Source organism: Pipra filicauda, unplaced genomic scaffold (assembly GCF_003945595.2).
Source record: "Pipra filicauda isolate LSUMZ 115617 unplaced genomic scaffold, ASM394559v2 scaffold231_size1239837_pilon, whole genome shotgun sequence".
Classification (NCBI taxonomy): Eukaryota; Metazoa; Chordata; class Aves; order Passeriformes; family Pipridae; genus Pipra; species Pipra filicauda.
Window position 1 is genome coordinate 835221 of NW_024104345.1, and position 26591 is coordinate 861811.

Here is a 26591-nt window from a genome sequence, read left to right on the forward strand (position 1 = left end):
ACTAAGTTCAGTAAATAGAGACCCAGACCCCACAGTTACTGAAAGGTCAAATACTTTGTCAGATATTGTAGTTGTCTGACTAAGAACATTTCCAGCTGCCGGAAATGGAAGTCTTTGGCTCTGGTTTCTGCCACAGACTCAAACAGGGAGCATGGTCAGACAAACTTCACCTGTTGGATAACAGAGTTGGCTCTATGTTTGTTGAGCAGATTCATTAGCACTCAGGTCAGCAGCACCTCAACAGCACCTCTGATCTACTGAAATAATTTATTACACCCTCTATGAGTACAAAAATTTACAAGCCAGGTTTTTTTTGTCTGGCTTCCCCTTCCCCTCCAACAGAAAATACCAAAAGAGGAAAAATTACTGTATTAATGTAAAATCTAAGTCCATTACTGTATGTGGAATGCAAGAAAATTCTTAGCAACTGGTATTTCCCTCAAAACACACAGATAAAAGATGTGATAAGTATCTTACAAAGTATTTCTTAACTATTATTATACAATGGTGTCCCCAAACAAAATCATTAGTGGGACAGTTTGGACATTTATGAGACAAAGAATTTTTTGGATGAGTTCTTGCCACATTTTTAGATGCTACCAGTAACAAAAGCAATCTTTCCTATGAGTATTACTGTAAAGCTATTTTAATCTCAGGACAAATTAGAAGTAAAACTCAAATCTTTTAGTTTTTCTGACGAGAATGAAAAAATATAAATATGAATTTAAAAATGTACAATTTAAGAACAGAGAATTTGCTCAGTGCATTCTGGATCGCTTGACTCTGCTCATTTCTCCTGGTGCTTTTCTTTTCTGAGATAATCCAGTTCCAAGAGCTGTGTTATCCTGAAGGTGAGACCCAGCTTCCGGCAGGCAGTAAGAATCCACAGGGGGAGGTGGATCCTTCAACAGAGGAAGAAAAAATGAGTGGATTAGTTCAAGAAGCTTCTGAGAAGAAAGAAACAGCTCATTAGTTGCCTAAAACTGAAAATAACGAAACGAGCATTGCACACCTAACATTTTGAATATGTTTTGCGAGCAGTTTCATACCCTGTAACAGATCCCACTGCCAGCACCAGAACATGCTACAACAGTTAAATTTGAGGCTACAGATCAAAGCCCTCAGTGTAGGCACTCTGTGGCCACAATTCCTGGCAAAGGAGGCATGTGACTGGATTCAGGGGGCTGGGTCTGAGGGGGGCCTGTGGGGTCGTGGAGAGCACCCTCAGGCATGCACACCTGGATGAGGTAGTCAGCGATGTACTCCGGCTTCAGGCAGTTCACTCCTTGGGCTGCTGCCTCTGCTACATTAACCCTGCTGTCATCTGGCTTCAGCTTACTGAAGTCAGCAAAGAGATGAGTCGCTTCTTTAAAGAGAGATACAGAATGACCAGAAAACACCTACAGACAAAACACAACAGACAAAAATGAGTTTAGTTTTGTTTCTTCCCCAAGACAAGTGCAGTTCATGACCTTTAATTTCACTCATCAAATTAACTTGAAATCAATGGGAAATAAAATACCATTTACAGCTGCATTCTGTACCATCACATACCTTCCCAGAAGAGTGATCCTTCTCATCAGAGCAGGGCACAGAAATTCTATCCCCAGTTCCCACCAGCACTACTGACTTGTGTTACTTCAGACAAGCTCCTCTGTCTGACCACTTCCAAAGTGAAGATGACATAGCTTTTTCCTCCCACCTTTGACCATGTCTCAGCTACCCTGTGCAAGCAGTTTAGTTCATGAAGACCTTTTACTCACATGAAAAATGCCCAGCCCAGTTTAACAGAAAGAAAAATAAAACATAATTAAGGAAACACACATACATTTCATTATTTTTTCCAAACAATTACATACTTGTGCTCCTCCCGACTGAAGAAGGCGCCTGAATCCTGCTTCCTTGGTTTGATCAACATTCAGGATCACTTTCCAGCCACTGAAAGCTCCCTAGAGAAAAGACAATTTAGTCAAAAGTTTGCTGGTACTGAAAAAGTACAAAGACTTAATGGATCTATAATTTGTCCCTTTTGAGAATATCCATCAGATAAAGACTTGCAGTTACCTAGTTTTGTCTTTAAGTGTAAATGTCAGAAAAAAAATTCACAGAACATACAGCTACTGGGCCACAGTCAGGCAGTTTGCCACCAAACCCTCTCACAGCCTGCACAGCAAGATGAGCAAACCAATCTATGAAAAGACCCTTGGCAATGAGTATGTTTTCCAGAACACTAGACACTCATTTATAGAAACTTACCTTAAAAAAAAATTACTTGGAAACATTTCTCCCTATTCCCCCACCATGCACTTAGTTACAGTAACAGCATCGAGGGCCAAGTGGTTGCCTCCTACAAACACTCACTGTGGTTTCCAAGTAGGCAAAGAGGTAGGCAGGATTTGCTGCAAGCATTCATTTTAAAAAGATTACTGTAAAACCCACGCAAATCAAGATTTATCCTGATGTGACTGAAACACCTTCCAATGAATGCTCAGCTGCAACGCCTGCTTTGAGAAAAGAGTTAATTTGGGGAGTTCAAGTCCCACTTCCAAAAATCTCACTGAAAGACTATGGAACTTGCATCACGAAAATGACGGGAGGTGCTTTAGGAAAGGTACCAGTACCAGTTGTGGTTTCCTCATAAAGCTCAGTGAGGTTGGCTCCTCAGTCAGTGCTCTGAAGCATAAATATCATCTTCCTGGCTGAGGGACATTTACATACATAAGTAGCCACAATCCAGCTTTGCAAAACATGAAAAATGGTTCAGGAGGAGATTAAGACTTTTAATACACCAGCATAGAAAGTTTAAAAAAGACAATGAAAATTACTTAACTGGAATATTTTCAGACAAGACATTTTGTTCTTGATAACAAGACAGGTTACCTTCCCCTGCCAGTTAAGTTTCCAAGTTTCTTGGTGACAATCCCTGTCCTGTCCACCCACACTGTACCACTTAAGGAGTATCTATATACCTCGACAATGCCCGTTTCTTGCCTCCCTTTATGAATTCTTTTCCTCCACCTCATGGCTGCCAGTGCTAGTTTCTTCTGGTTTATATTGATTGCAGGCAAAACATTAAGTATGGAATTACTTCCCCACTCGTAATCTTCTTCCTGGAACAACCATAAACTTCAATTACAAAGCATTCCTGCCAACTTTACCAGCAGAAAAATAGATTTAAAAAACCCACACCAAACAGAACCCCCCCCAAAAAAAACCCCAAAACCAACAAAAAAACCCCAGAACAAATCCCATCTCACTCTAGCTTTATATATGGATTTTATTTGGCCAAAACAGCTCTAGGTAAAATTGGAGATACGGCTCTTAATTGCACATATGTATCGAAATAACTCACATTTTCTGCAACATCAAATCATGTACACAACCAGATTCCCGTTGCAGTTACCTACAATGGAATTCAACAGCAGGGCAAAGCAACTCACTACACTGCACACCACTGACTTTTTATTTCTGCAGTGTCTTCTAAAGGAATGAAAGTTGGTTTTGCTGCATAAAGATATGAACAGTCTACAGGCATTATTTTAAAGTTCACCTGGTCAATGTAAAAGAACTGCTTGACCCAACAAAAATAACAGGGAGGCGAAGAGTCTGAAGAACTAGCGTTCAAAAATGTTTATGCACATGGTCATAGAGTCAGATTATTTAAAACTAATATATGTTCATTTATTGAAAGGATCAACATTTAATTCCTGGTGTAACAAAATCCATGTAAATTTAGCTGATACCAGGGAGAATTTACCAAAAAGTACTCAAAACCCTCAATTTTCAAAAGCAACTATAAAAAGTATAGGTATTTCATTTATCTTATATGAGGAGTTTGGTCCAGAACTAGTTTTCAGACAAAAACTTTCCTGACTTTGGATTCTCTAAAACTCCCAAGGCTCAGGCACCGTAAACTGCTAACTGGATTTGAGAGGTTGTCTTTTCCTACTAGTGCAAAACAAGAACAAATGCAAAAAGGTACAACATAGTAATGTCTCAATAATAGGGTCACATGCCTGAACAAAGCAGCCAGCTCCTCTACATGCCTCCAGGTAGGAACGGTGAAGCACCCACTTTCCAGCTGCCATCGAAGCCAAGAATTTTTCATTTCGAAGAGGATGTCCCACAACAATGTGTGTGCAACTTGGATCAAAGTACTGCTTCTCAAGTACTATTCCACCTTGAAATGAGGAATGAATTTGATTCAAATTACCCAAGAGTCATGCTTGACCACAGAAAGGATCAACTCAAAGTGAGAATTATCTGAATTCAGATAAAAATATACTTAACTCAAATTTACACTGTAAGTATTGTAATTGAAATGACATGGGCAGAAGCTGGCAAGGAAGGAGAAGCAGCTAGGAAAGAGTGGCTCTGTAAAGTGCCACTGCAACACAGACAGGAATGGGAGACACCGGAGGACAGCAGATCCTGGGTACTCCCAACATTAAAGAATGAGGCTGTTGTGGAGACAGCTACAAGAAAGCTGCCAGAAGACAAACCCATTGCTGTTTTTGGCAAAGCTGATCACTCACATAATAATGATACTATATTCAAAGAATCGCTCACAGGCACAGAAAGCCATAAATCTGAGACCTCAAATCTGATAAGTCACTAACAGAAGCCCTTCCTTTTCCCCAACAAGCCACAACTGAGCAGGCACATAGTATTCTTTGCATTTCACAAATATCTGGTACCTAGTTCCTCAATAAGATGGGAGTAATCAAATCTTTCTTGAGGATTAAGAGAAGACAGCTGAAATTTACGGTGTTTTCCTGGTTCTTCATCAGCCTTCTCATCTTCTGTAACAGCCTAGAAATACAGTAACAGATTTTGAAAATACGACAGAAGGGTTAGGTTGACAGCTGACTATGTCTCTGCCAAACATTCTGGGTTATTTTTATATTAAGTTTTCTTTTAGCTGGGAAAAGCAGAATCAAACCTGTCAATCACTTGACAAAAAGCCTGGATCTTATAAAATCATCCTTGGGCTCCTGCTTGAACATCCTCTTGGTTCTCCCTTTCTTCAGGGCACAGCTGAACCAATCTGTCATAAAAACTAATCCTTCATTCACATCTACCAGACGCCAGGTTGAACACATGAGGAAAGCATCACTGATCTATCACACTGCCTCATTCATTCAGAGTTTCCATAAAGTCTGAATTTTATATTCTTTGAGGGCCTTTCCACTAACATGACACATTATGCCCCTGAAGACACAGAGCTGCCTAAAGTTTGAGCATTAGATGATGCATTGCAGACAAAGGACTAACCTCATTGTCCTTTCCCTTTCCAAGGTCACAATAAAATAGAATTTTAAACCAGGTTTTTGGCAGAAGAATAATTTTCCATTTGTACCTAAACATAAAATTCCAGATACACCAAGGAAACCTTGGCCTAACCTTTCTTCCATCATCCTAACGTGGCTGGAGGAGTTCCAAGTAATACACATAGTAACTCTTCACTCCAAAGCCTACCTTAGTGTTCCAGCATGAACTAACAGGACAAAAACCTTTATTTGTCTGAACAAACAAGCTTTATCTATTTGAGCAAACACTATTTGTTCAAAATCTCAAAGAAAGGGGGAAAAAGAAATAGTACTGCACAAAAGTAAACCACTTCAAGATTTTAAATGCAGATATTCACCTATTTTATACTCACTGTCAAGTTCAAAATTTCTTAAAGTGTCACTACATCTGTCAGAACACAAATCATCATAAACATTTCTTCATATGACAAACCTTTTCTTTGGGCTGTGGTGCCACAGGAGGGTTAGCCAGTGGGAAAGCAATGGTGGGGGCCTGTGGAGTGGGAATCAAGTTATCTTTAACCGGTGTTTCAGGATCTTTACATACAGGATTCTTTAGATCTTCAATCACCTCTCCATCTCCAGCCTCAGGAACAGCTGTGAAAGTAAAGCACTGTTGCATGACTTGTCTTTGGAAGAATATAATTATGGATAAAGTAAAAAATAAAAATAAATAAACCCCCCCCACAACTGCTGCTACAAAGTATACAGTTATATTTCACCACTACCTTTCATAAAGATGCTGTTCCTTATACCACAAACCACCAACTGCAGTATTGCAGACTCCTGTCCCCAGATGCCTTGCTTTGAAAAAAACCTGAAAACCTCAAATGAACTAATTTCTCTGGCTAAACTGCACTGATTTGGTTGAACAAAAAAATCAATTGAATGCATTTAGGTAATTTTCTTCAATCCTCTGTAGGATAAGGGCCAGTTTTCAGGAAGACTACTGCCACAAGCAGAAACTCTACAAGTAGATTGGTGGCAGGAGGGAGGAAGTGAGGAGAGAGAAATAAAGGATTCCATTACTCAGAACAGGAAGAAAGCAAAAACAGATAAAAAACCACCTGGTTTTGGCAGAAAAAGCATGTTGCTTCCTTAATCTTAGCAGTACACTTAAGACTTCAAGAAGAACAGGGAATATAGATAAAGTATCTTCACTGAGTCCTGACCCAAGCATGTCCACCAGCAACTCAACACATCTCGTTTTTTGGATGTGTGAGTTATCTTCCTATACCCCCATTCTTCACCAATGAATATTTTCACTACAATGAAAAACATTTTGCTACTGGTATTCCCATTTGAATTCCACTATACCTACTTAAGGTGTTACCTGGAAACCAGCTGTGGTTCCAAAAAAAAACACCAAAAAACTTTGGAAGATTTTATGAAGATCTTTTTTTTTGGAACCATGGCAGTCTATTTTTAGACAGGCACTGCCTTGGCGTTTGGCCACAAATGGACAGGAAAGCTTCTCTCTAAAAAACAGCAACACATAATAGAGCTCAAAGATGTAAAATTGTATTTTAAAAGTCTCAAAGATCAAATGGATGGTGTCACAAAGAACCAAGGATATTGCATTTCTGGTTTTACCTATACCAGCAATCTCTGCATCCGGTACAGATCCTCTGAGGGCAGACTCATCCACATTCTTATTGGAGTTACTCTGACCTTGCTCAGTGTACTGGGAAGAACTATTAGGCCACTGAAAGTTGCTGACAAGTCTTGCTCTCTCCTCCCTTGCAGTGGGATCATCCCAGACGATCTGCTCACTCTGGGATGGCTCTGTGTTTATATCCGCGAGTGCCTGACGGGATTGCCTAAAGAAAAAAGCACAGGTACCTTAAATACTCATCCTAGAAGGCAATGTGTTAATGATCACATCAACTCTAACATCCAAGTGACTTCACAGTCACTGGAATGGCTGGGAAAGGGGAAAATTTCAGTATAAGAGCTATTCTGGCATGCTGGCTTTGTGAACCCAAGTGTCAGCTTGGCTGAAAAAAGGCACACAGAATATCAGTAGATGTTTTTATTATGTGCTTATTAATAAGTTATTACCAAATCAGTGTACTTTACTCTTTACTGAGCCTATTTATTTGCAAATAAACACCAAGCTACCTGAATAATTTTGCAAGACTTCCATTACTTTTTTAGTGTACCTCAGCATGATAGAATAAAAATTCTATCCTCTGTTTAGAGAGAAAAGAAAAATAAAAGAGAAGAACCATTCACAAAGGTGCTTTGCAGGAATACCTACTACTTGTATATGACCTACATGCTGAAATATTGCAGCACTGCTTTCTTCAAAATCTATAAGAACATTAATATGAACAAAAAGAAAATAAACCTGTTGGCATAATTCAACTCAAAACTAAGAACCAATCATACTATTCTGTGATTTTTTTGAAAAACAAAAAGGTACCCACTACGGATTAAGACAACGTTCTGGCTTTATCTGGCACATCCAGTTAAAGATTCTGAATTGTAAGAGAAGCAGCTCAAGTACATCAGTAGAGACAGACAATACACTTGAAAATCCTGAAGACCTATTCATGTTTCAATGAGTGTCTAAACATGCACAGGGAGGACAAAATAAGATACTTTGAAACACAAACCAATACCTTAGAGCTTCCAAGACCCTACTGCGGCCATTTCGCACAGACCGTGTGCTATCAGGAGTGGTTGGAGAACCATCAAAACTGCTCCTTGAAAGGGATCCTCTTTGCCCTTGTGGTTTCACCAGTGATGTGGCAGACATGATCTCCTGCAGCTGCCTTTGGAAGTTCTCCCTCATTTCCAGTGCTTGAGTTAAAACTTAAGAGAAGGAACAAAACTCACAATATCACAACTGTTATATTGCAACATGTGAAAAGTGAACGACTGTTCACTGTTTCAGTGAAAACTGGAATTCCAGTCAACTTCCCCTGGCACTGGGACAAAGAATGTACATTAAGAAGAAAAGATACTTGGGAAAAAATATCTAGGAAAACTATGTATGCCCCAAGTCACCTACTCTTAGGCACAAGAAGAAATCTCCATTTGGTTGAACTGGACTTCTGAATTTGCTCACAGGATCTAACTTAGATCCACAATTCTCCAGGAACACATTTATTTACATAACATATACTCCAAAACAGCAATCTGCCATGTGAAAGATGAACTTCAGTGTTTTAAAAACAAAAACCCAGCAATTAAGTACTTTGCAATGGATGATCATGATTTTCTTGCAGGCTGTCAAAGTCTTTAAAACAGAGAGGAAAACTCTTCCCTCACATCCAGCAACAGTAGCTGTACTCGACCAGTATATAAATATGGTACCTAAAGCTTCTAGATCTTAACACTCAGCACCTGAAACTGTAAAAGGCTCATATTGATAGTTTGATGTTCCAAAACCATTTTGAAAATGTTTGAACAACTGAACACATTTTGAAAATATTTACCTCCTTTGGATTCACTGCTTACACTTTGTTCTTCCCCTATAGTGATTGTTCCCTTTATTTGGTCAGTAATTATATCACCTTCAGCATAATCTTCATCCACTGGAATTATCTAAAGCCAATGAAGACAAGTTGATTTCTCAAATACCAAATTTTTTTGCTTTTTAACCATGTTTGACACTTTCATAAATTCTGAAGATTATTAATCTTGCCTTAGAGTAAATCTAACATTTCTGCTAATGCAATGACGGTAGAACAGCGAACAGTAGCATCAGTGACAACTCCTATTCCGCAGTCTAAATGTCTGCTAAGGAAGTTAACACTTTGGATTTCATTACCTACAAGAGGAGGCAAAGACTGAACCTACATCATCTCAAATTTGGAAAGCAGCTCCTGAAATGCCTGTGTATCCCTCCATCATCCTAGAAGAGGAATATTACAAATGCAAAAAAACCTTAAGGGACATCTGCAATAGCTACTATTAACTACTAGTCAAACCTGATTCAGGACATTGCTGAATAAGCATCAACATTTTTTATTATTATATTAATATAACTATTAAGTAAACCAAATCACTTCAAAGAACATGAATTCTTATCACAAATCATACCTCATTTTCCTCTGCTGGGTTTCCAGTTGATGGAAGTTTACTGGAGGAGGAGAGCCTGATGTCGTGCACTGCACTGATGTCCAGGCTCATTTTGGGATTGTAAGTGTGAGGGAAGAGAGATTCAGGAAGCCGTTTATATGCCTGGGCACTCTGTAATAACATCAGTTAATAAGAGAAAGATGAGGAACTGATTTAGATAAAAGAAATTTCACACCTTAACAGGAAAATTTGTTTTCTCCTTATGGAGAACAAGGTAAAAGTGAAAACAAGCCAGTCTATTTATTAGTTCTAAGCAGGATACAAAACATCAGTCCCCATACATGTTCAGGATAAATGCATACAGAAAATCCACTGCCATATAACTGGTTTTAAGTCTCCATTTCCCTTCACTTTTAAAAAAGGGAACAAAACAAGCTTCATACCTCTAAAAGCCAGTGTTCTGAAACAATATGTATACCCCGTTCTTTAACAGATTTGTACTCCTTATTGTTGTCATTCTGTCCTCCCTTGTAGATGAAGTGTGTTACTGTCTCATCAAAGCACCATCTAGAAGAGAAAACAAAATACAAATTGAAGACATCATGTCTATGAAAAAGTATCAGAAATCCAATTCAGAAATTTTCCTGTCCCTTGTTCAAGTTAAAATATTATTTTGCCTATTTTTTTATGCCACAATAAACAATAAGCTCACTGTCTTTGCCAGAAAAGACAGCATTCTTAGGCACAAGGATGTTTCACGACAGAACAACTTCTATGCTGTTTGAAAGCGTTCCTGAATAAAACCAAATTGGATAAACATATGGAAGAGGAGGTGTTTTGCTTTAGTTTTTGTTTTGTTTTTATTCAAGTAAGTTGAGTTTTAAATCAGTTTCTGAAATGTTGTCATATTGAGCTGCAAGTGAAATACTGACTCTTGAACAATATGTGCATGTACAATAAGAAGTACAAAATAAACAAAATGAGGAATTCTAACTTTTAAATTGATAAAATCTAGTATTTGCTATTTAATGCTATCTAATGCTAGTATCTTCAGCATTTCTAAGCTACTACAAAACATAAGGCAACTTCCCTCACACGATGAATAATAACACTTATATAATAAGTAACAAAACACATAAATCAGATTTATTGGAAGCAGAATTCTGTCTCAAATCACAAATGTTAGTTTGTAGTTTCTCTTCATGATAACCTATTTTTCTAAGCTTTTCTAAGACTGATCTAGCCATGCTTACAGTCCAGAAAATAATTCATTTTGAGCCCAGGAGAAACACACACAAATTCACATCAGATTCAGAATATAAAATATACAGCAAATGTTAAACCATTAAACCATCCAAAAGCTAAACTTCTTCAAATATGAAGAATAAAAAATAAAAAAATCCTGCAAATCAGGAAGACTTTCTGAGATAGACTTATCAAGAACACAGAGATTGGGACAGGGCAGGGAAAGATGGCCTTACTTCACAATAGAAGAAGATGACTTTAAGATGCTGAAATGTAATGTTTAACTATAGGAAAAGGCATATTAGAATGCGAAGACTCATATTTATTTCAGATCACATCAATACAGAAGGTTAGAAGCCATTTGTATTGGTTGATACCTGCAGTCTGCTCCAAGAGAAGCTGCTACTGCATTCAGTTCCCTTTGCCTCTTAGCAAGTTTTTTACTAACATATATCACAACATCGGCCAGAGGCTTGGGATCTTCTTCCTGGTCAAGCAGCAGGGATAAAAAACAGGACAGTCACTATTGGAAGGTTTCTGTATCAATAACAAAAATACTACATGCTACATTAAATATTAAAGAAAAATATGTAATAACAACAAAGGTAAGATAAATACACTTCCTCTGTTTTTGCTGCTCCCAAACCCCATGGTCAAAACCCAGCACTATTATCGCACCATACACTAGGAATTCCAAGACAAAAGATTCACTTTCAGCCAATCTCCCAAGAACATATTCTGCTCCTCTCACCACAGACTGAACACTTCCTGAACACTGAAATTAGGGAATTATCAAACCTGATGCCACTGTAGTATTTCACTGTCCTGGAGCGAGAAAAGTAAGAATAAGAAGCTACAAAATAAGAAGTGACAGCCTTCCCTTTCTGATGGTCATTAGCTTTCTTGCCCCTCCTCTACAGTAACTGGTACTAACATGGCAAGCCATACATAAATGCTCCCTTTCCTCCTACATCTTTTTGTTTTCTCTCACTAGGGTGGATTAGACTGAAGAGGTAAGATGACTGCAAGAAAGAATAACATAGTATGTCTTTGTAAGAAGTAAGCAACTGATCACATCTTGTGCTTCCTAGTAAGAAGGAGCACCTTAAAGAGGAAGGCAGGAAAAGAAGACGCATTAAAGATGAACTCCTAACTTTGGTCCAAGACAAAATAGCTAACCCTGTTCAGTTGGAGCCTGGGAATTTCTTAAGTCAGACAAAATCATCTCATTCCAATACTACAAAGTCTAAATTGGTACATATTTATATGCCATGTCACTTAGCAACTGGTTAATATTCAAGACAGTAGTACAGAGAGTACAAGAAGAGTTTAAAATTCTTTCCCTTCCATGAGGAAATTCTTTTATCATACCTTCCTTTAACTGTCATTGACGAATGCATAATCATATGGATTTGTACTCAGATAGATCACAAATAACAATTCAAGAACTCCTTTGTAACTTAAATCACAAAAAGATATGGCCTTTTCCTAATTTATGCTCCAGAAACTAAACCCCAAAATTTCCTACCACTTTCGACTGTACAGCAGTTAACTGAGGGCTGGCAGTAAGAGCTGCTGTATGCCTTGTGCTGTTTGCCAGTGCCAATTTCAAGTTTCTGCCGATGACTTCAGAGAGAGGTGTGCTCAGTTTCCTGGTTTTTTGATCAGGACCTCTCGGAGTTTCCAAAGCTGCCAGAGCATCCTACCAAAAAAAAAAAAAAAAAAAAAAAAAGAAGAAGATACTTCTCACTCAAGTGCAAGTTTCACAAACACAGTCCACAGTAAGACTTCATATTCCTAAAACCAGGACAGTGTACTAGAGGAGCAGCTACCAACAGCAACTGTAGTACCACTGCAGAAAAGCAGTACAAGACAATCCCAGTCTTACGGTCTGCATAAGCAAAACAAGAAGAAAATAGTTTATTAATCTCTCTTTTTACTGCCATCACTGAAAACTGCCCTCAGTGGAAAAACCAGTGGCCAAAACCAGTCACTCGCAATTCCAACCAACTACTTTAATCTACTAATACTTCACCCCACAAGAGTAGCATATGAGTACGTGATTTTATCTGCACCTTTAAAATACCATTTCAGACTGCCTTTTTCTTAAAAAAGAGAAATTCTGGTCTAGAATATCTTGTTTTTGAAAATGATCGGAGTGGTGAACTACTAGGATTTTGAAAAGCCAAATACCAACTGAATCATACATTTACTTGCTCACAGAACGTTTTGGGTTGAAAGGGACCTTACAGTTTATCATCTAGTTTCAACCCCCCTGCCATGGGCAGGGACACCTTTCACCAGACCAGGCTGCTCAGAGTCCCATCCAACCTGGCCTTGAACACTGCCAGCGATGGGGTATCCAAGACTTCCCTGGGCCACCTGTGCCAGTGCCTCACTACCCTTACAGTAAAGAATTTCTTCCTAATATCTAATCTAAACTTACACTCTCCCAGTTTGAAGCCATCAGTCCTTGTCTTGTCACTACATGTCCTTGTAAAGAGTCCCTCTCCATCCTTCTTTGTAGGCTCCCTTTAAGTACTAAAAGGTTGCTAAAAGGTCTCCCTGGAGCCTTCTCTTCATGAAGCAGAACTAGCTAAAGAGAACACTGGATTTGCAACACATGCAAACCACAACAGACAACTCACAAACAACCCTCCAGAAAAACCTAACAACTTTGCAGGAATTCAGTGCACTGATCTTTCAGTTAAGGCCTTGAAAATGAAAATCAAACCTGAATCCTTCCAAAGCACACTTGAAACATTCAAGAGCTATTCCAGCACAGACACTCACTAAGTATCAAGAGTTTCTTTGTGCTGGTTTTTTTAGCCCTTTGTGGCCTTCAGAGTGAGATGCTAAGCCCAAAACCCCAACACGTTTTTCAATTTGCAATAACAGTTTCATAATTGCTATAAAGCTATTACATTAAAACATGTACGAAAGTAGCATCTCATCACAAAATAAACAAACACTTGTTTCCCAATACCTAGAGCCAATTACAAGCTGCCTTGTTGCATTTCTCAGTCTTTAGATGCAGAGAACACAGACTGTGTACTGTCTGAGGTGTAGGACACACAAGTATATGATGCAATAAGCACAAAGGAGCTTTGTTAAGGACACTACAGCATCTACTAGTCAATAAATTTTGTCCACAGGTTATTAACTAAAACTATATAAATAAATGGAGCCAGTTTTCCTGGCTTTATTCAAAAGGGAAATTCTGTATGTGTACAGTATAAAAATGGATAAGCAAAGGTTTCTGTGCTGCTTTTAAGTTTATGCACATCTTTAACCATACTGGCTCTACAGACTAAAAAATTTGCAAAGACAATCACCTTTACATCAAAAGAAGGCTTGAACAACTTGTCCTTGGAAAGAAATTTTGACGGTGTGTCAAGATGTAAAGACGGTTCTTTCTGTAGTGGTCCGCCTTGTGCAACAGGGGTTGTGTTCCCAATGTGATGAGAGATGACAGCTTGGAAAGCTTTACTCTGGAACCTGTTGATATCAAGTGGGGTCACAGCTGGTTTTTTTCCAGCTTCAAGAAGATAAGCAGGCTGTTCTGAATCAAGATATTTAACAGTTGCTGGTGTCTTGGTAAGCTGAGTAACGAAACTCTCAGTATCTTTAAAAGAAACAAAGAAAACATAAGCAAGCAAACTAATTTTTCTTCTGAACACAGACCTCACATACACTTTTATTTAAACAGCAACCAAAAGTTCACCTGACCTTTCTTTCCCTAAAAGAATAATTCATATCCCCCCCAATAAATGCTCTAAACTACAATTACATTTTAAAAGCCAGCATGTTCAGCGTCTCTTTCAGTTAACTACTTAGTTTGTATTCCATAGGCATGAGCTTGATCCTAAGTGTCTGAAAAGAAGTGAGCAATCCCTGATCCACTAACACTGTTAGCAGTTCCACACATACCTGTATAGCTCGCATATGTCATACAACAACTATCAAAATTCTAATCCAAGAAAGTGATGTAATACACAACAAAATCTTCCCTTTCAACACTAAAGGTAACTCCTCCTCCCTGGTTCCTTACTTCCCATGCAACTTCAGATTTCTTTTGCGTTCATAACTCTCAATCCCACCTCTTTAGCTCATCACATATACATCCAGTCCCTCATGCCTTTGGATTAACAGGACCAAGATTTAGCTAGAAATAAACTGTTATAACTTGTCTATCATAAATACTTCCAGATAAGCATGACTCACTGTCTTTATAGCTGAAAAAGATTTAACACAAGAATTGCTTTTACATTTTACTCCTCATTTCCCATGACCTCCCACTTTGTTTCCTTAAAAATGTAATAAACAGATAAGATGTGCCATGCCAATGGCATAACTTCTGTCCTCTGACTTAGTGACCCACATAATTAATTTATGAGGGCACTTTTAAAACAGGTCTGCTAACATTCAGTATTAAATCATTGTAGTCTGCATCTTAATATGGAAGAAATATTGCCAAATAAGAGACTTGAAATAACTGGAAAAGGAGCAGAAGATGGGGAAGGTATGAAGGACTGAACAGAGGGACTTCACTGCAGACTAACAAGTACGAAGTTCTAAGCTGGATCTATCATCAATTCCCACTCAAGCTACAGAGCAGCATAGGTGCCAAAAAGGACAAAGCTGAGACGCTGAGCTTGAATCCCAATGATTGATAACCAAAAGACTCCATTGGCTCCAACAGACTTGCAGTAAATACACAGTATCATTCCTGTAATCATGTCTCAAAAGAAGGAAAAAAATATAGAAAAAGTATGGTTACATTGAGCAACCTGGTCTGGGGGAAGGTGTCCTTGTCCATGGCAGGGGGGTGGAACTAGGTGATCTTTAAGGTCCCCTCCAACCAAACCATTTTATGATTCCATCTTAATATTTGGAAAAATATCCTCTAGCTCTAATACTCTGAAGGTGTTAGGAAAAAACATTTATCATACCTGCCTTTTTTATCGTAAACAAACTCACACAGACACAATCATATTCCCTAACTTGCTGATAACCAACCTTCAGTCTCTGCATTTTCAACCAAGAATTTGCTTTCATCTGCTCTCTTCCCTATCCTTGCAGACTGCAAAAGCCAAGCTACAGTGACTGCTGGCAAATTCCACTTCTTCGCAGCTTCATACTTGGAACCATTTGGTTCTCTTACCACAAGGTGGGTACTGGCAAACATTCCTTTTTTTGCATTGGCTTTCCGCACAAAGAATTCTTGGACTCTACAATTACATTAATAAAACATTCATTTAGTCATTAAGAAAATTAATCTAGGGCACATTTATACTATTCTAAAATGTATTCAAGCAACAGAAAAAGAACTAGTAGAATTAGACATCTAAAGCCACCCACTTTGCACTTTACAGCCTAACCTACAAGTAGAAAAAAAAGAAAAATTAAACTGTAATGTTTTGCTTCTATCAGTATTAAAAACAATATTTCTCTTACTCCAGCACTCCTCACAGCTCTCATTTTCAAATCATATGCTGGGCCTAACATTCTTCTGTAAGATTAATGGAACAGGCTTGAATCCCTTCTGGAGCTAACATGTATCATTTCCAAATAATTAACAGTTTTCCTCTTATCATCAAGGACACAATCTTCCAAAAAGATGGCAGGACTGAGAACTCATAAGCAAATAATTTAGTTCAAACAGCCTACAAATCAGATCAAATGATACTGTAAGCTACACAATTTTGCCATGTCATGATTAAACATGTTTTTCTTAAAGTTTTTCAAAGATCCTGATGAACTGGGAGGAAATAATTCACCATGCCAGCTCCTAAGTAATGGCGCACAATCACTGGTTATGAGGCTGAACCGGACAGTGCTGAAGAAGAGGAAAAATGGTCCTCTCCTGGATAACTGAAGAACAACCCAGAAGGCCTGACACCTGAAAAACTGACTTTTATTACTCTGTTCTAGGGCAGAGTAAAAAGTTACTGAGACTCGAGTCACTGGGAAACACAAGACTGAGCATATTCCGGTAGAAATTAGACTGTGTGAGTACAGACCATATTTCTTTAAAGGAAAGGAAAACAGAAGAACTATGTAATGACGTCTCATTGCTTCAGCACCAGGTTTTGTAAATAAACAGAATTCAAAAGAACTTTAATCTTTGTAAGAAAAATGAAATGCACAATGGCAGCACATTGGCTATCTAAGAACAAGAAGGAACGGTGACAGGAGACATACCTGGCTCCCAGCAGTCCTGCCAGATAAGCAAGGGAGTCTCTCTCTGCACCAGTGAACTGGCTAAAAGAAAGAACACAGTCTTCCAGAGGGGTAGCTCCTTCCTTTACCAGGACTGGTGTGAAAAGTGGATTGGACCGGAGATCTAAAAAGAGCTGCTGTTCCACACATGCTATCTTTAAGAAGGTGAAAGAGATAAAAATGTAAATCAAGCTAAACAGCAACAAAGCCAACAATATTTCAGCAACTGCACAAGAGCATTCATGGACTCAACAAGCAATCCTGCTTCCATCATTACACCTGATACAAATTATTTCCCAAATTCTTCTTTAGATCACTTCAATTTTGTCAAGTTTGACATACTGAAGCATTATTCAGAACTTTTCATTACTTAAGTTCCAACCCTCTATGTTCCCTTAGAGTAGTTCAAGGCATGATCTGAGGGTCTGTATAGATTTACTTCACAGAAAGTTACCTCATACTGAAAAATACTAACAGCAGGTAGTCTATATCATATGCCCGCTCTTGGCAAATATGGTTAGTATTTTTTGACTTTTAGCTTTAAAGGTGACTTCCTCTTCTGCCACAAATTAAAAAAGCTATAAAAAGCATGAAACAAGCAAAGATATAAAATGAAATCCTTATTAGTCAACTAGCTCCTTCTACAATTCATCATTTAGAGAGAATACTGTCAGACCTTATAATGACCTTTGAGTCAGGACAACGAAGTCCTGTTTAAAAGTCCTATAGTAAATGAAGTGCAACAGACAAGATACCCTACAGACACAGAAGTTTTAAAGCATGCTTTCATTTAGTATATTTCAAATGAAACAAGGCTAATCTCTCAGTATCTTATCTATATGTAAGTCACCAATAACTCCGTATTCTGACAAGACGAATTTCTAATATAGATACATACGTATTTGTGGAATTGAAAAAGTATAACTCCCTTACCAGCCATGTATTTGTGACAACATCACCAACAGTTGGCTCCACTGTGCACCCCAATAAAGGTACCACAGCATAGTCTGCAATGGTTCTGCTGTGCAGCGGCAGAACTTTCCCAGCATTCTCCTTTATAATATCCGCAAGGCAGGACTCCTCCTCTTCACCAAAACCCAAAAGAAGAAAAGTCTTTCTGACAAATACACCTCCCTCAGCCGGTGCAGAAGGCTCTCCCAAAGAACCATTACAGACAGAAGACGGATTCTCTCCTTGAACAGTTGAGTTAGTAACATCATTGAAGGTTCTGGATGTTAGTTTTTCCACTTCATCTGAAAGGTTAAAGAAAAATAAACGAACAATCAAGCATAATAATTGATTGACAAGAACATCAAAGACAACCCAAAACAGTTTCGTGAAGAAATGACAGTATTCTGCTGTTTTCAGCCAGGTTTTAGTTAAAAACTATTCTACATAGGCCTGTTTAAATTTGATTTCTGAAACACAATGTAGAAGTTAACATACTAGATGTGGTTAGCTTTTTAATAAGCAAATCCTGAAAACTCAAATGCCAATTATGAGCAGTTAAACTTTATACAGTATGCTGAGCCTAGAACGTACCTAATGTAGAATCATTATTTACATATTGAGAGAGGAAGTCATCTTCAACAGCTTTCTGGTGCTTTAGAACGTTCACAGCTTCTTTCTTTGCAAGACTGGCTTTTTTTGGAAGAATTGACTTCATTTCAGGTTGCTCCAAAATTGGGTTCTCTAACAGCTGATAGTTTAGAGGGATATAGTGCTCCACTGGATGTAGATAGCCTTTACTATATGACTCCAGCAACCATTTTGCTGTCACTATATGAGGCCTAGGAAATGAAGCGTTATAGAAACAAGTTACAGTAGGTTTAAGACTTGTGATTCTTCTTTCCTGCTCCACAAAATACTAGGAAATACACACACATGAAGTCTGTAACTCCCATACTAAGCAAGCTTTGGGCACTCTACAAACCTCAAGTTTTTTTAATTGTTTCAGTCTGAGAACAGCATTTCATACCTATTTTCTGTAACATAAATTATATCTGCCACTGTTGGGTTGCCAAATTCTTCCTCCTCAATATATTAACAAATACATGCTAACACCTCTCTTCATCCATAAGAACACTTGCTTTTCTATTCACTGAAGTGACTCATGGCTACCCAAAAATACAGCATTCAAGAGCACATAAGGATGTACTTATGAACACATGCTGTAAGTCTTCTCATTTAAATCAAGAACCACTTAGTATTTTCGAATGAATATGTGGTTTCAAAGAATCATAGAATGCTTTGGGTTGGAAGGGACCTTATAGTTTATCATCTAGTTTCAACCCCCCTGCCATGGGCAGGGACACCTTTCACCAGACCAGGCTGCTCAAAGTCCCATCCAACCTGGCTTTGAACACTGCCAGCGATGGGGCATTCACAACTACTCTGGGCAACTTGTGCCAGTGCCTCACTACCCTTACAGTAAAGAATTTCTTCCTAATATCTAATCTAAACTTACACTCTCCCAGATTGAAGCCATCAGTCCTTGTCCTGTCACTACATGCCCTGGTAAAGAGTCCCTTTCCATCTTTCTTTGTAGGCTCCCTCCAGGTACTAGAAGGTTGCAATTAGGTTACCCTGAAGCCTTTTCTTTTCCAGGCTGAACAAACCCAATTTTCTCAGTCTTTCCTGAGGCTGCTTCATCCCTCTAATCAACTTGGTGGCCTCCTCTGGACTCGCTCCAACAGGTTTATGTCCTTTATGTGCTGGGGACCCCAGCGGTGTTGGGAGAAAGAAAACAAGGTGTAAGTAGACCTTACACAACACAGTTATCACAACCTGTGAGCCGTCTTGTCCAAAAAGTGTTTCAGCTCATCATTATTTTCCCCCAAAATGACATGAGTAACATCTTCATTAAGTTGATTAAATCGAACACCACCACCAAAATTAATAAGTCTTCTCAGCTTGTCCAACTTTCTGCCACTGAAGCCACATAGATAAATCTACAAAGAGAACAGAGCAATAAATAATGCTTTAAAAATGTTAAAAAAAAAAGAAAGAAAAAACAAAAAAGACTATTTTGGTATATTTTGTTTCAACTGCTGCAGAACACAAAGCAGCGGTGCAGCTTCTGAGAAGCAGCAAAAAAGTTAAGCATTTATGATTGGATTAATTTATCTTTGAAAATTAATCTAGCAAAGCTTCAATGTTTACTAATGGAAGGGACCCCAAAAATTATACAATACAAAAATCCAAAACAAACCTCCACACCAACTCTAGAACCCATTCACTATAGTATTTAAATATACATGTCTACAAATATAGAATTTTATATTTATCATACATATTTAATACAATTGTATACCTACACAAATGTAGGCACATACACAAGCTACAGCATGTGGACACAAATCTGGTATTAGTCGTTGACCATCGAAACAATTTACTCAAGCAGCAAGTGCCAGTGCTCCAACATAGTAGCTTTCACATTGTTAAGACTAAACATGTCAAAGTATACATTGTCAAACATACTTGACAACCATCTAACAAATCTTCAGGGGCTTGAAAAGAACTTAGGTCCAAGTTTTCCAGCTCATCAGGAAGAGGATCCAGTCGGCTGCCCATAACAGAACTACATGCAGTTTCATTAACGCCGCTCAAATTGATATTGGAAATGTGGCTGACGTCCGAAAGGGTCTGATCTTTAAATAAAATTAAAATCAAAAAAGAGGCATTAGATTTGGCTCATCCCTCTCTGCCGCTTCACTAAACAACAAAATGTAAAGCCTGAAGAATGAAAAATACTAGGTAAGTAGAACCTTGGTTAAACCAAGGGCTTTATTTAAACACAGATTGAGTATGGTCTTGCTAGCAAGAGTATACATCTTCTGTTTATTCCCAAACAGATGCTACCTATGACATAGCAGCAAATGAGACTGGTTTTCAAGATTTTCATTCCAGTTTTGTAGACACCAATTAGAAATACTCTTACAAATAAACAGGGCTCTCTGTAGTAGAGAAATCAACAAGAAGCTCAGTGATTTAAGAGAAGTAGGAATCAGTATCAGGTGGACACAGACATTAAAGGTTGCTGTGTCTTTCATGCTACCAATGTGTGCTTAAAAAATACTTTTAACTTTCCTTCTGTTAGAAGCATGGAGTAAGTAAAAACAAGTATATGAAGAAACAAAAATAAAAACAATAATAAGAAAACTTCAAAATCAGCATTTGTTCACCACCCTCAAGACTGCTGTAAAATTATATTCATTACAAACAATGTTTTTAAACTTCAAACGTATGAATGTTCATACTTTTATAGGACTTACAGATATACACCATGGATTCTTAAGCAGACAATCATACACCTAATTCAAGTTCATGTTTTTAACGATCATTCACGTTTCAAGTCTACACATGCTGGAATATTCAACGTGTATAAAAGCAATCTATCGGGTTTTGAACTTCAGCAGAATCTAGAACCCAAACTGTCAAACCAGCACTGCAAAAGCAAGCACCTTGCTAATCTTAAACAGTTCTTCCTCCTTGATATAAATATTTCCTACCTTACTTTTAACATATTTTAAAATATCTTACTTACTATCAGGCTTGCTGGTATCATTCGTAGGTGTTGATGTACTGGGTGCATTACTCAGTTTTGATCCAGCCTCTATTTTATACATTGTCTCATCCTGACAGAAGCCTTTCTTGATGCTGTCAGAAAACCACTGCACGGACACACAGTGCACATTCCACTTTTTGGCACATTCATACTTCTGACCTTCCAAATGTAAACAAAATTTTAAAAAATCACAATCACTAAAAGGCTGAACCTTCAGAGAGTGATCGCAGAAAGACAGCTGGACATTAAGAAAATTTAGAAATTCAAATAACTTATTTTAATGTGCAAGTTGTGTTATCCTGGACTCTGTTGATAAGCTGCTTATTCTCTAATTAAAGTTAGAGTAAAAAATATCATGGATGGCTAGCTCATGGGTACAGTATGACAGGGCACTAAAGAAACAAAAAAGGAAAAAAGGCTTTAAAGCTTTCAAGCACACGGGAAAGAAATGGTTATAAAGTCCCAGGATATTTCACTGTAGAGAGAGGGAGGGAAACCGGAGAAAAAAGAAAACCCTTCAATGCTTCTCACAATAAAACTAAAATCCTTTCATCTTCCCAAGAGGAAGGAAAAGGAGCTTTCGTTTTATCTTAGTACGGAGTTCAGAAGGCACAAAGAATAATTAGTTAAAAAAGCATCAGGCTACTATCCAATTTCAATCGCAGTATAAATTAAGTACTATCCAGCTCTCCCAAAAAAATGAGTTTTTCTTTTCTTTACCCCCTCTAGGATTCACCCTTTTTCCTCCCCTTAAATACCAACTGTGTCTCTGGCTTTTTTATCTCTTTTGTTCTCTCTCTCTCATGCCTTTAGACCAAAGCAAGGGTGCCCTGTGTTGCTCCTTCCAACAGCAGTGATTGCCTAAACAGAAGCAGTAAGAGCAACACTGAAGCAGAGCAGGAGACAGTTCCAAACCTTATGCTTATGCACATTTACACTACTTCAACTCAAGAAGTGAATACAGTATTTATTCTGTCGGTCCTACCTTTTGGCTCTTGAACTATGAGGTGAGTACATTCATTCATCTTGAGCTGCCCCGTGTATTGCCCCCCGTGTTCGGCAGCAAGGCGCTGGACTTCTCTCCTGTCTGAGCTGCTCAAGCCGGTCACGCAAATCGTGCAGCCAAGGAACACAGGACAGGCATAGTCTGCCGTGTTAACATCCGTGTACCTCACCATGCTAAACAATGAAAGAGAGAAAAGGAAAGTATACTTTTTCTTCTGGGTAAAACCAACTAGTAGCCTGTGTTAACATAGGAATTACCAGTTCCCAAAATTAAATCAGTTTTATTTTTTCATACCTTTGCTGAGACTTATCCCACAATGTCTTAACCCAAGAGGGAAGCAAAATAGGTTTCTTCAGAGAAGCAGCTACCAAGTATTTCTTGCTGCCAACTTCTCCAGCTACAAGATGAGTTACTGACACATTGAGGTCTCTGCACACACATCCACCCATCATCTGCACATATTTATGAACTTCTTCCTGGATGGGCAAAAAATATTGAAAATTATCAAGAAAAAAGAACCTACATGACAGTCGTTTTCACCTTAAAAAAACCAAAACAACCAAATGTGGATTTCAATTGTCCATGGTTTCCCCTAAAAAAAATATTCAAAAAATACAAAATGGATATATATGGAAGCCATAAAAACATAACTATAATTTCCATTCTATTTTCACTTATGATAAGTTGAACATAATATATACCCTTAATAAAAACATTACCATCACACTGTATAAGCAAAGTTTGACAGATGGTTGACATCTTAGGTAGCTTTAGAAAGAGCTATCAGAATAAATAAAAAGTAAACTTCTATGATAAACTACTTAAACCACAGTTGACTGGATATTAAACCTTTACCACGTAGTCTGAGTAACCAGAAATGTTGTCTGTAGCATTATAGTCGCAGACAAACTAGCAAGATAAGTGATCCATCTAATCACTTAATAAAAATCCCTAAAACATACATTTACTCCCATATTAATACCCCTCAAATATGATTATATATGCATATACTTATGTGGTATACATATGTGCATGCACAGATACACCACTACATACATGTTTATATACTACATATACTTGCAAGACTCCCTCTTTCTTCATACAACTCTCTACATAAACTACACATACTCTACAAGCCACAGAAGACTAGGTAAATCTAGACACAGGTAGTTAGACATACACAGTATGACTGCTGCCTTAGTAATGAGCCTTCTGAAGCAAACACCAACAACAACCAGCTAAGCAATCCATTCTTTGGAAGGCATTACCCTGACATCTTTCTCCAGGCTGGTACAGGACACCGTCACGTCAGCCATGGTCATGTTGTACACAGGATACTCGGCTCTTGGGACACATCGCTGGGACTGCATGCAGTACAGCACTACCTGTGGTCCCACGATCCTGCAACCAAGCTGCGAGAAAGTAACAGAAAAAGTACAGAGAAAATAAGCAGAGGGCACACAGGTATCAGGAAGGCTTTCCTTGTCCCTGAATCCCAAGGAAGGCAGGGCCTCTTCATCTGTCCTCCCCCTCCTCTACCATCTCCGGGTAGCTGACACTTTTGTTTCTGCTTTCAGCTGTGGATTTTCTGTACAATCCTTGTAGATTTTCTGGCCTCAGTAAAAACTGTAGATGCTATGGCTAACATGCCAGAGAATTCCAGTTGGCCTATCTTTGTCTGCTAGACAATTCCTTCCAGCTAAAACCAAATCATGTTTCTCAGGACATAGAAAAAAGTCTAAGAACCAGTTTAGGGACTCCAGCAGAATCAGAACTGACCATACTATTTTTCCACGTGTTTAAAAATAATGATTATGCTTTGCTAGTCATCTTCTCCCATAAAGAATGCAGCAAAAAGGATGCAGTGAAGTTCATACTACTTCATTCAGTGCAAGAGAGAACGTGCAGGATGTAAGTACAGACATGAGTTCTTCTAGAAAGGAAAGAATATTGCTAGGAGTAAGTTGCTGGGTAGCATACCTTTTTGAGATGACTGAAACCCATGCCTCTAAAAGGATCACAAATGTAAAGTGATTTATCATTTTCTTTTATGTTGAGTACTGCTTCTTCTTCAAGGATCTGGAGATGTTCTTCTGACTGGAATTCTTTTATAGACTGCAGGTAAATGATGCATACAACATTTATTAACAAATCACAAACAGACAGTCCTGTGCAAACTACACAAGTGCATCTCCTTGAAATAGCTCACAACAAAGCTACCATGCAAAACACCTTGTGGGTGTCCTTCTGTTCCCCTGACTCTTCCCAACATTCTGACTCAATCATTCATCATACAAACTTTCAGGACTCGATCCTACCACACGATGCCTTTGGCTCCCACTAAGTTCTCAAGCTGGAAAACAATGCACGGTGTCCTCCCTAAGTTTGCTTAGGGCTTAAATGAGTGACCACCACTCACACCTTATGGGCTACATGTCTCTTCACTAAATGTCAACAGGGTTTGAAACAGTAGCTATCTCTTGGAATAATTTCTTCAACAAAATTGTTCTTGTTCAGCATACTTTATTAAACATTAGACACCTATGTTATGGAAACAGCTTTATTTCCAGGTGTACACACGCGAGCTAACTTATTATATGGCAAATACAGCTCAGTCAACGACAGAAATCCACCAAGCTCAATGACAGAGGTGACCAAGTCCACTTACCTCAAGAGCTTTGAAAAAATACTCCGAGCTCCCGGAAGACTTTATGAACTTCACAAAAAACGGCTCCTTGCCACCTCTCATCCTTTAACGGAGAAGCAAAACCCAGTGAGCGTCCCGACATTCCCGCCGCACCCTGGAAGCCCTCGGGCCCCTATCCCCGCCCCACGGGCACACCCCACGCCGCCCGGCCTCGGCGCCTACTTCTGACGGGGACGGAGGGGCGGGGGCAGGCTGGGCTCACCGGGAGGCCCCCTCCTCACGGGGCCCAAGGCACCCAGCGGGCCCTGCTGGGCAGAGGGTGCCCGGCGCTCCCGGTGCCCCCACAGCCCCCACCGCGGCTGCACCCCCACAACGCCTCACCCGCCGACCGGCGCCTCCGCCACGGGCGGGAAAGCGGTGATGCTCGCACTGCGCAGGCGCGGGGCGGGGCCGGCACGGCAAGGGCGGAGCGGAGGGCGGGGGCTGCGCTGTGTGGGCGGGGAGGGGGCGGGGCTTCCGCGGAGTTACCCCGGCCGGGGGCGGGGCCGAATAGGAAGGGGGCGTGGCCTTTGGGCGGCGTGGGCGGGGCGGGAGCGGCCGTTGTGTGCGCAGTGGGAGGGGTCCCCCGAGGGTGCGTGGGGCCGAGGGGAGGGGGGGGAGGAGAAAATACCTGTGGAGTCATAGGGGGATAAGCGGTTGGAATGGGCCTTACAGATCATCTAGTCACAAGCACCCCTGCCATGGGCGGGGACACGTCCCACTAGACCAGGTTGCTCCAGGCCTTTATCCAGCCTGGCCATGAACACTGCCAGATGTGCATCCTATTCCAGTGTCTCTCCACCCTCACAGTAAAGAATTTCATCTTAATATCTAACCTAAACGTCCCCTTTTTCAATCTGTACCCATTACTCCTTCTCTTGTCAGTGCAATTCCTGACAAAGAGTCCCTTTCCAGCTTCCCAGCAGATACTGGAAGGTTGCTGTGAGGTCTCCATTCAACCTTCTCCAGGCCGAACAACCCCAGCTTTCTCACCCTGTCTTCACAGGGGAGTCCAGTCCCGTTATCAACTTTGTGACCCTCCTCTGGACTTGCTTCAACAGTTCCATGTCCTTCTTATGTTGTGGACAGCAGAACGGTACTCACTACTCCATGTGGGTTCTCATGAGAGCAGAATAGAGGGGGCAAATCACCTCCCTCGCCCAGCTGGCCATACTCCTTTTGATGCAACCCAGGATTTGGTTGGCTTTATGGGTTGTGAGTGCACATTGCCGGCTCATGTTGAGTTTTTCATCAACCGTCGCCCCCAAGTCCTTCTGCACAGGGCTGCTCTTAATCACTTCTCTGTCCAATGTGTAGACGTGTCTGGGATTGCCACAACCCAACCCATGTATAGGACCTTGCACTTCACTTTCAGTCATGTAGCTTTCAAGCTCTAGGCAAGAATGTCAAATGCTCTCCCTCCAGAGCAGGTGGCTGGAACCTGGAACTTGCTCAGGAACTAAAATAAGTGTCACTACTCCCACATCACACCGTAGCATCTGACTGTGTCATTAAAGGGTGTCATTA

The 26591-nt window shown here is 39.6% G+C and overlaps 1 protein-coding gene across 1 annotated transcript; it reads right to left on the minus strand.

Annotated features, from left to right (window-relative positions):
* Positions 1-250: 250 nt before the first annotated feature.
* Positions 251-25437, minus strand: TOPBP1 (DNA topoisomerase II binding protein 1). The gene is made up of 28 exons (XM_027748567.2): positions 25407-25437; positions 25047-25128; positions 24359-24493; positions 23647-23790; positions 22673-22854; positions 22358-22551; positions 21352-21531; positions 20286-20455; positions 19593-19756; positions 18348-18595; positions 17739-18058; positions 16788-16960; positions 15603-15814; positions 13919-14208; positions 12112-12285; positions 10961-11070; positions 9782-9905; positions 9360-9509; positions 8753-8861; positions 7934-8126; positions 6903-7129; positions 5743-5906; positions 4698-4812; positions 4017-4180; positions 2970-3110; positions 1860-1949; positions 1239-1400; positions 251-902 (listed from the first exon to the last, which is right to left on the minus strand). The coding sequence occupies exons 2-28, from the start codon at positions 25125-25127 to the stop codon at positions 759-761; spliced, it is 4560 nt and encodes a 1519-aa protein (XP_027604368.2). The 5' UTR covers position 25128; positions 25407-25437; the 3' UTR covers positions 251-758.
* Between the last annotated feature and the right edge of the window lie 1154 nt (positions 25438-26591).

What these genes read in the sequence shown, in the direction of transcription:
- TOPBP1 (XM_027748567.2), bottom strand. Translation starts at nt 25,127, where the DNA reads ATGAGAGGTGGCAAGGAGCCGTTTTTTGTGAAGTTCATAAAGTCTTCC. An exon ending in CAGAACACTGGCTTTTAGAG is followed by an intron (nt 9,510 to 9,781) that starts GTATGAAGCTTG and finishes ATGTTATTACAG; the next exon opens with AGTGCCCAGGCATATAAACG. An exon ending in AGGGTCTTGGAAGCTCTAAG is followed by an intron (nt 7,130 to 7,933) that starts GTATTGGTTTGT and finishes TTTTTTCTTTAG; the next exon opens with GCAATCCCGTCAGGCACTCG.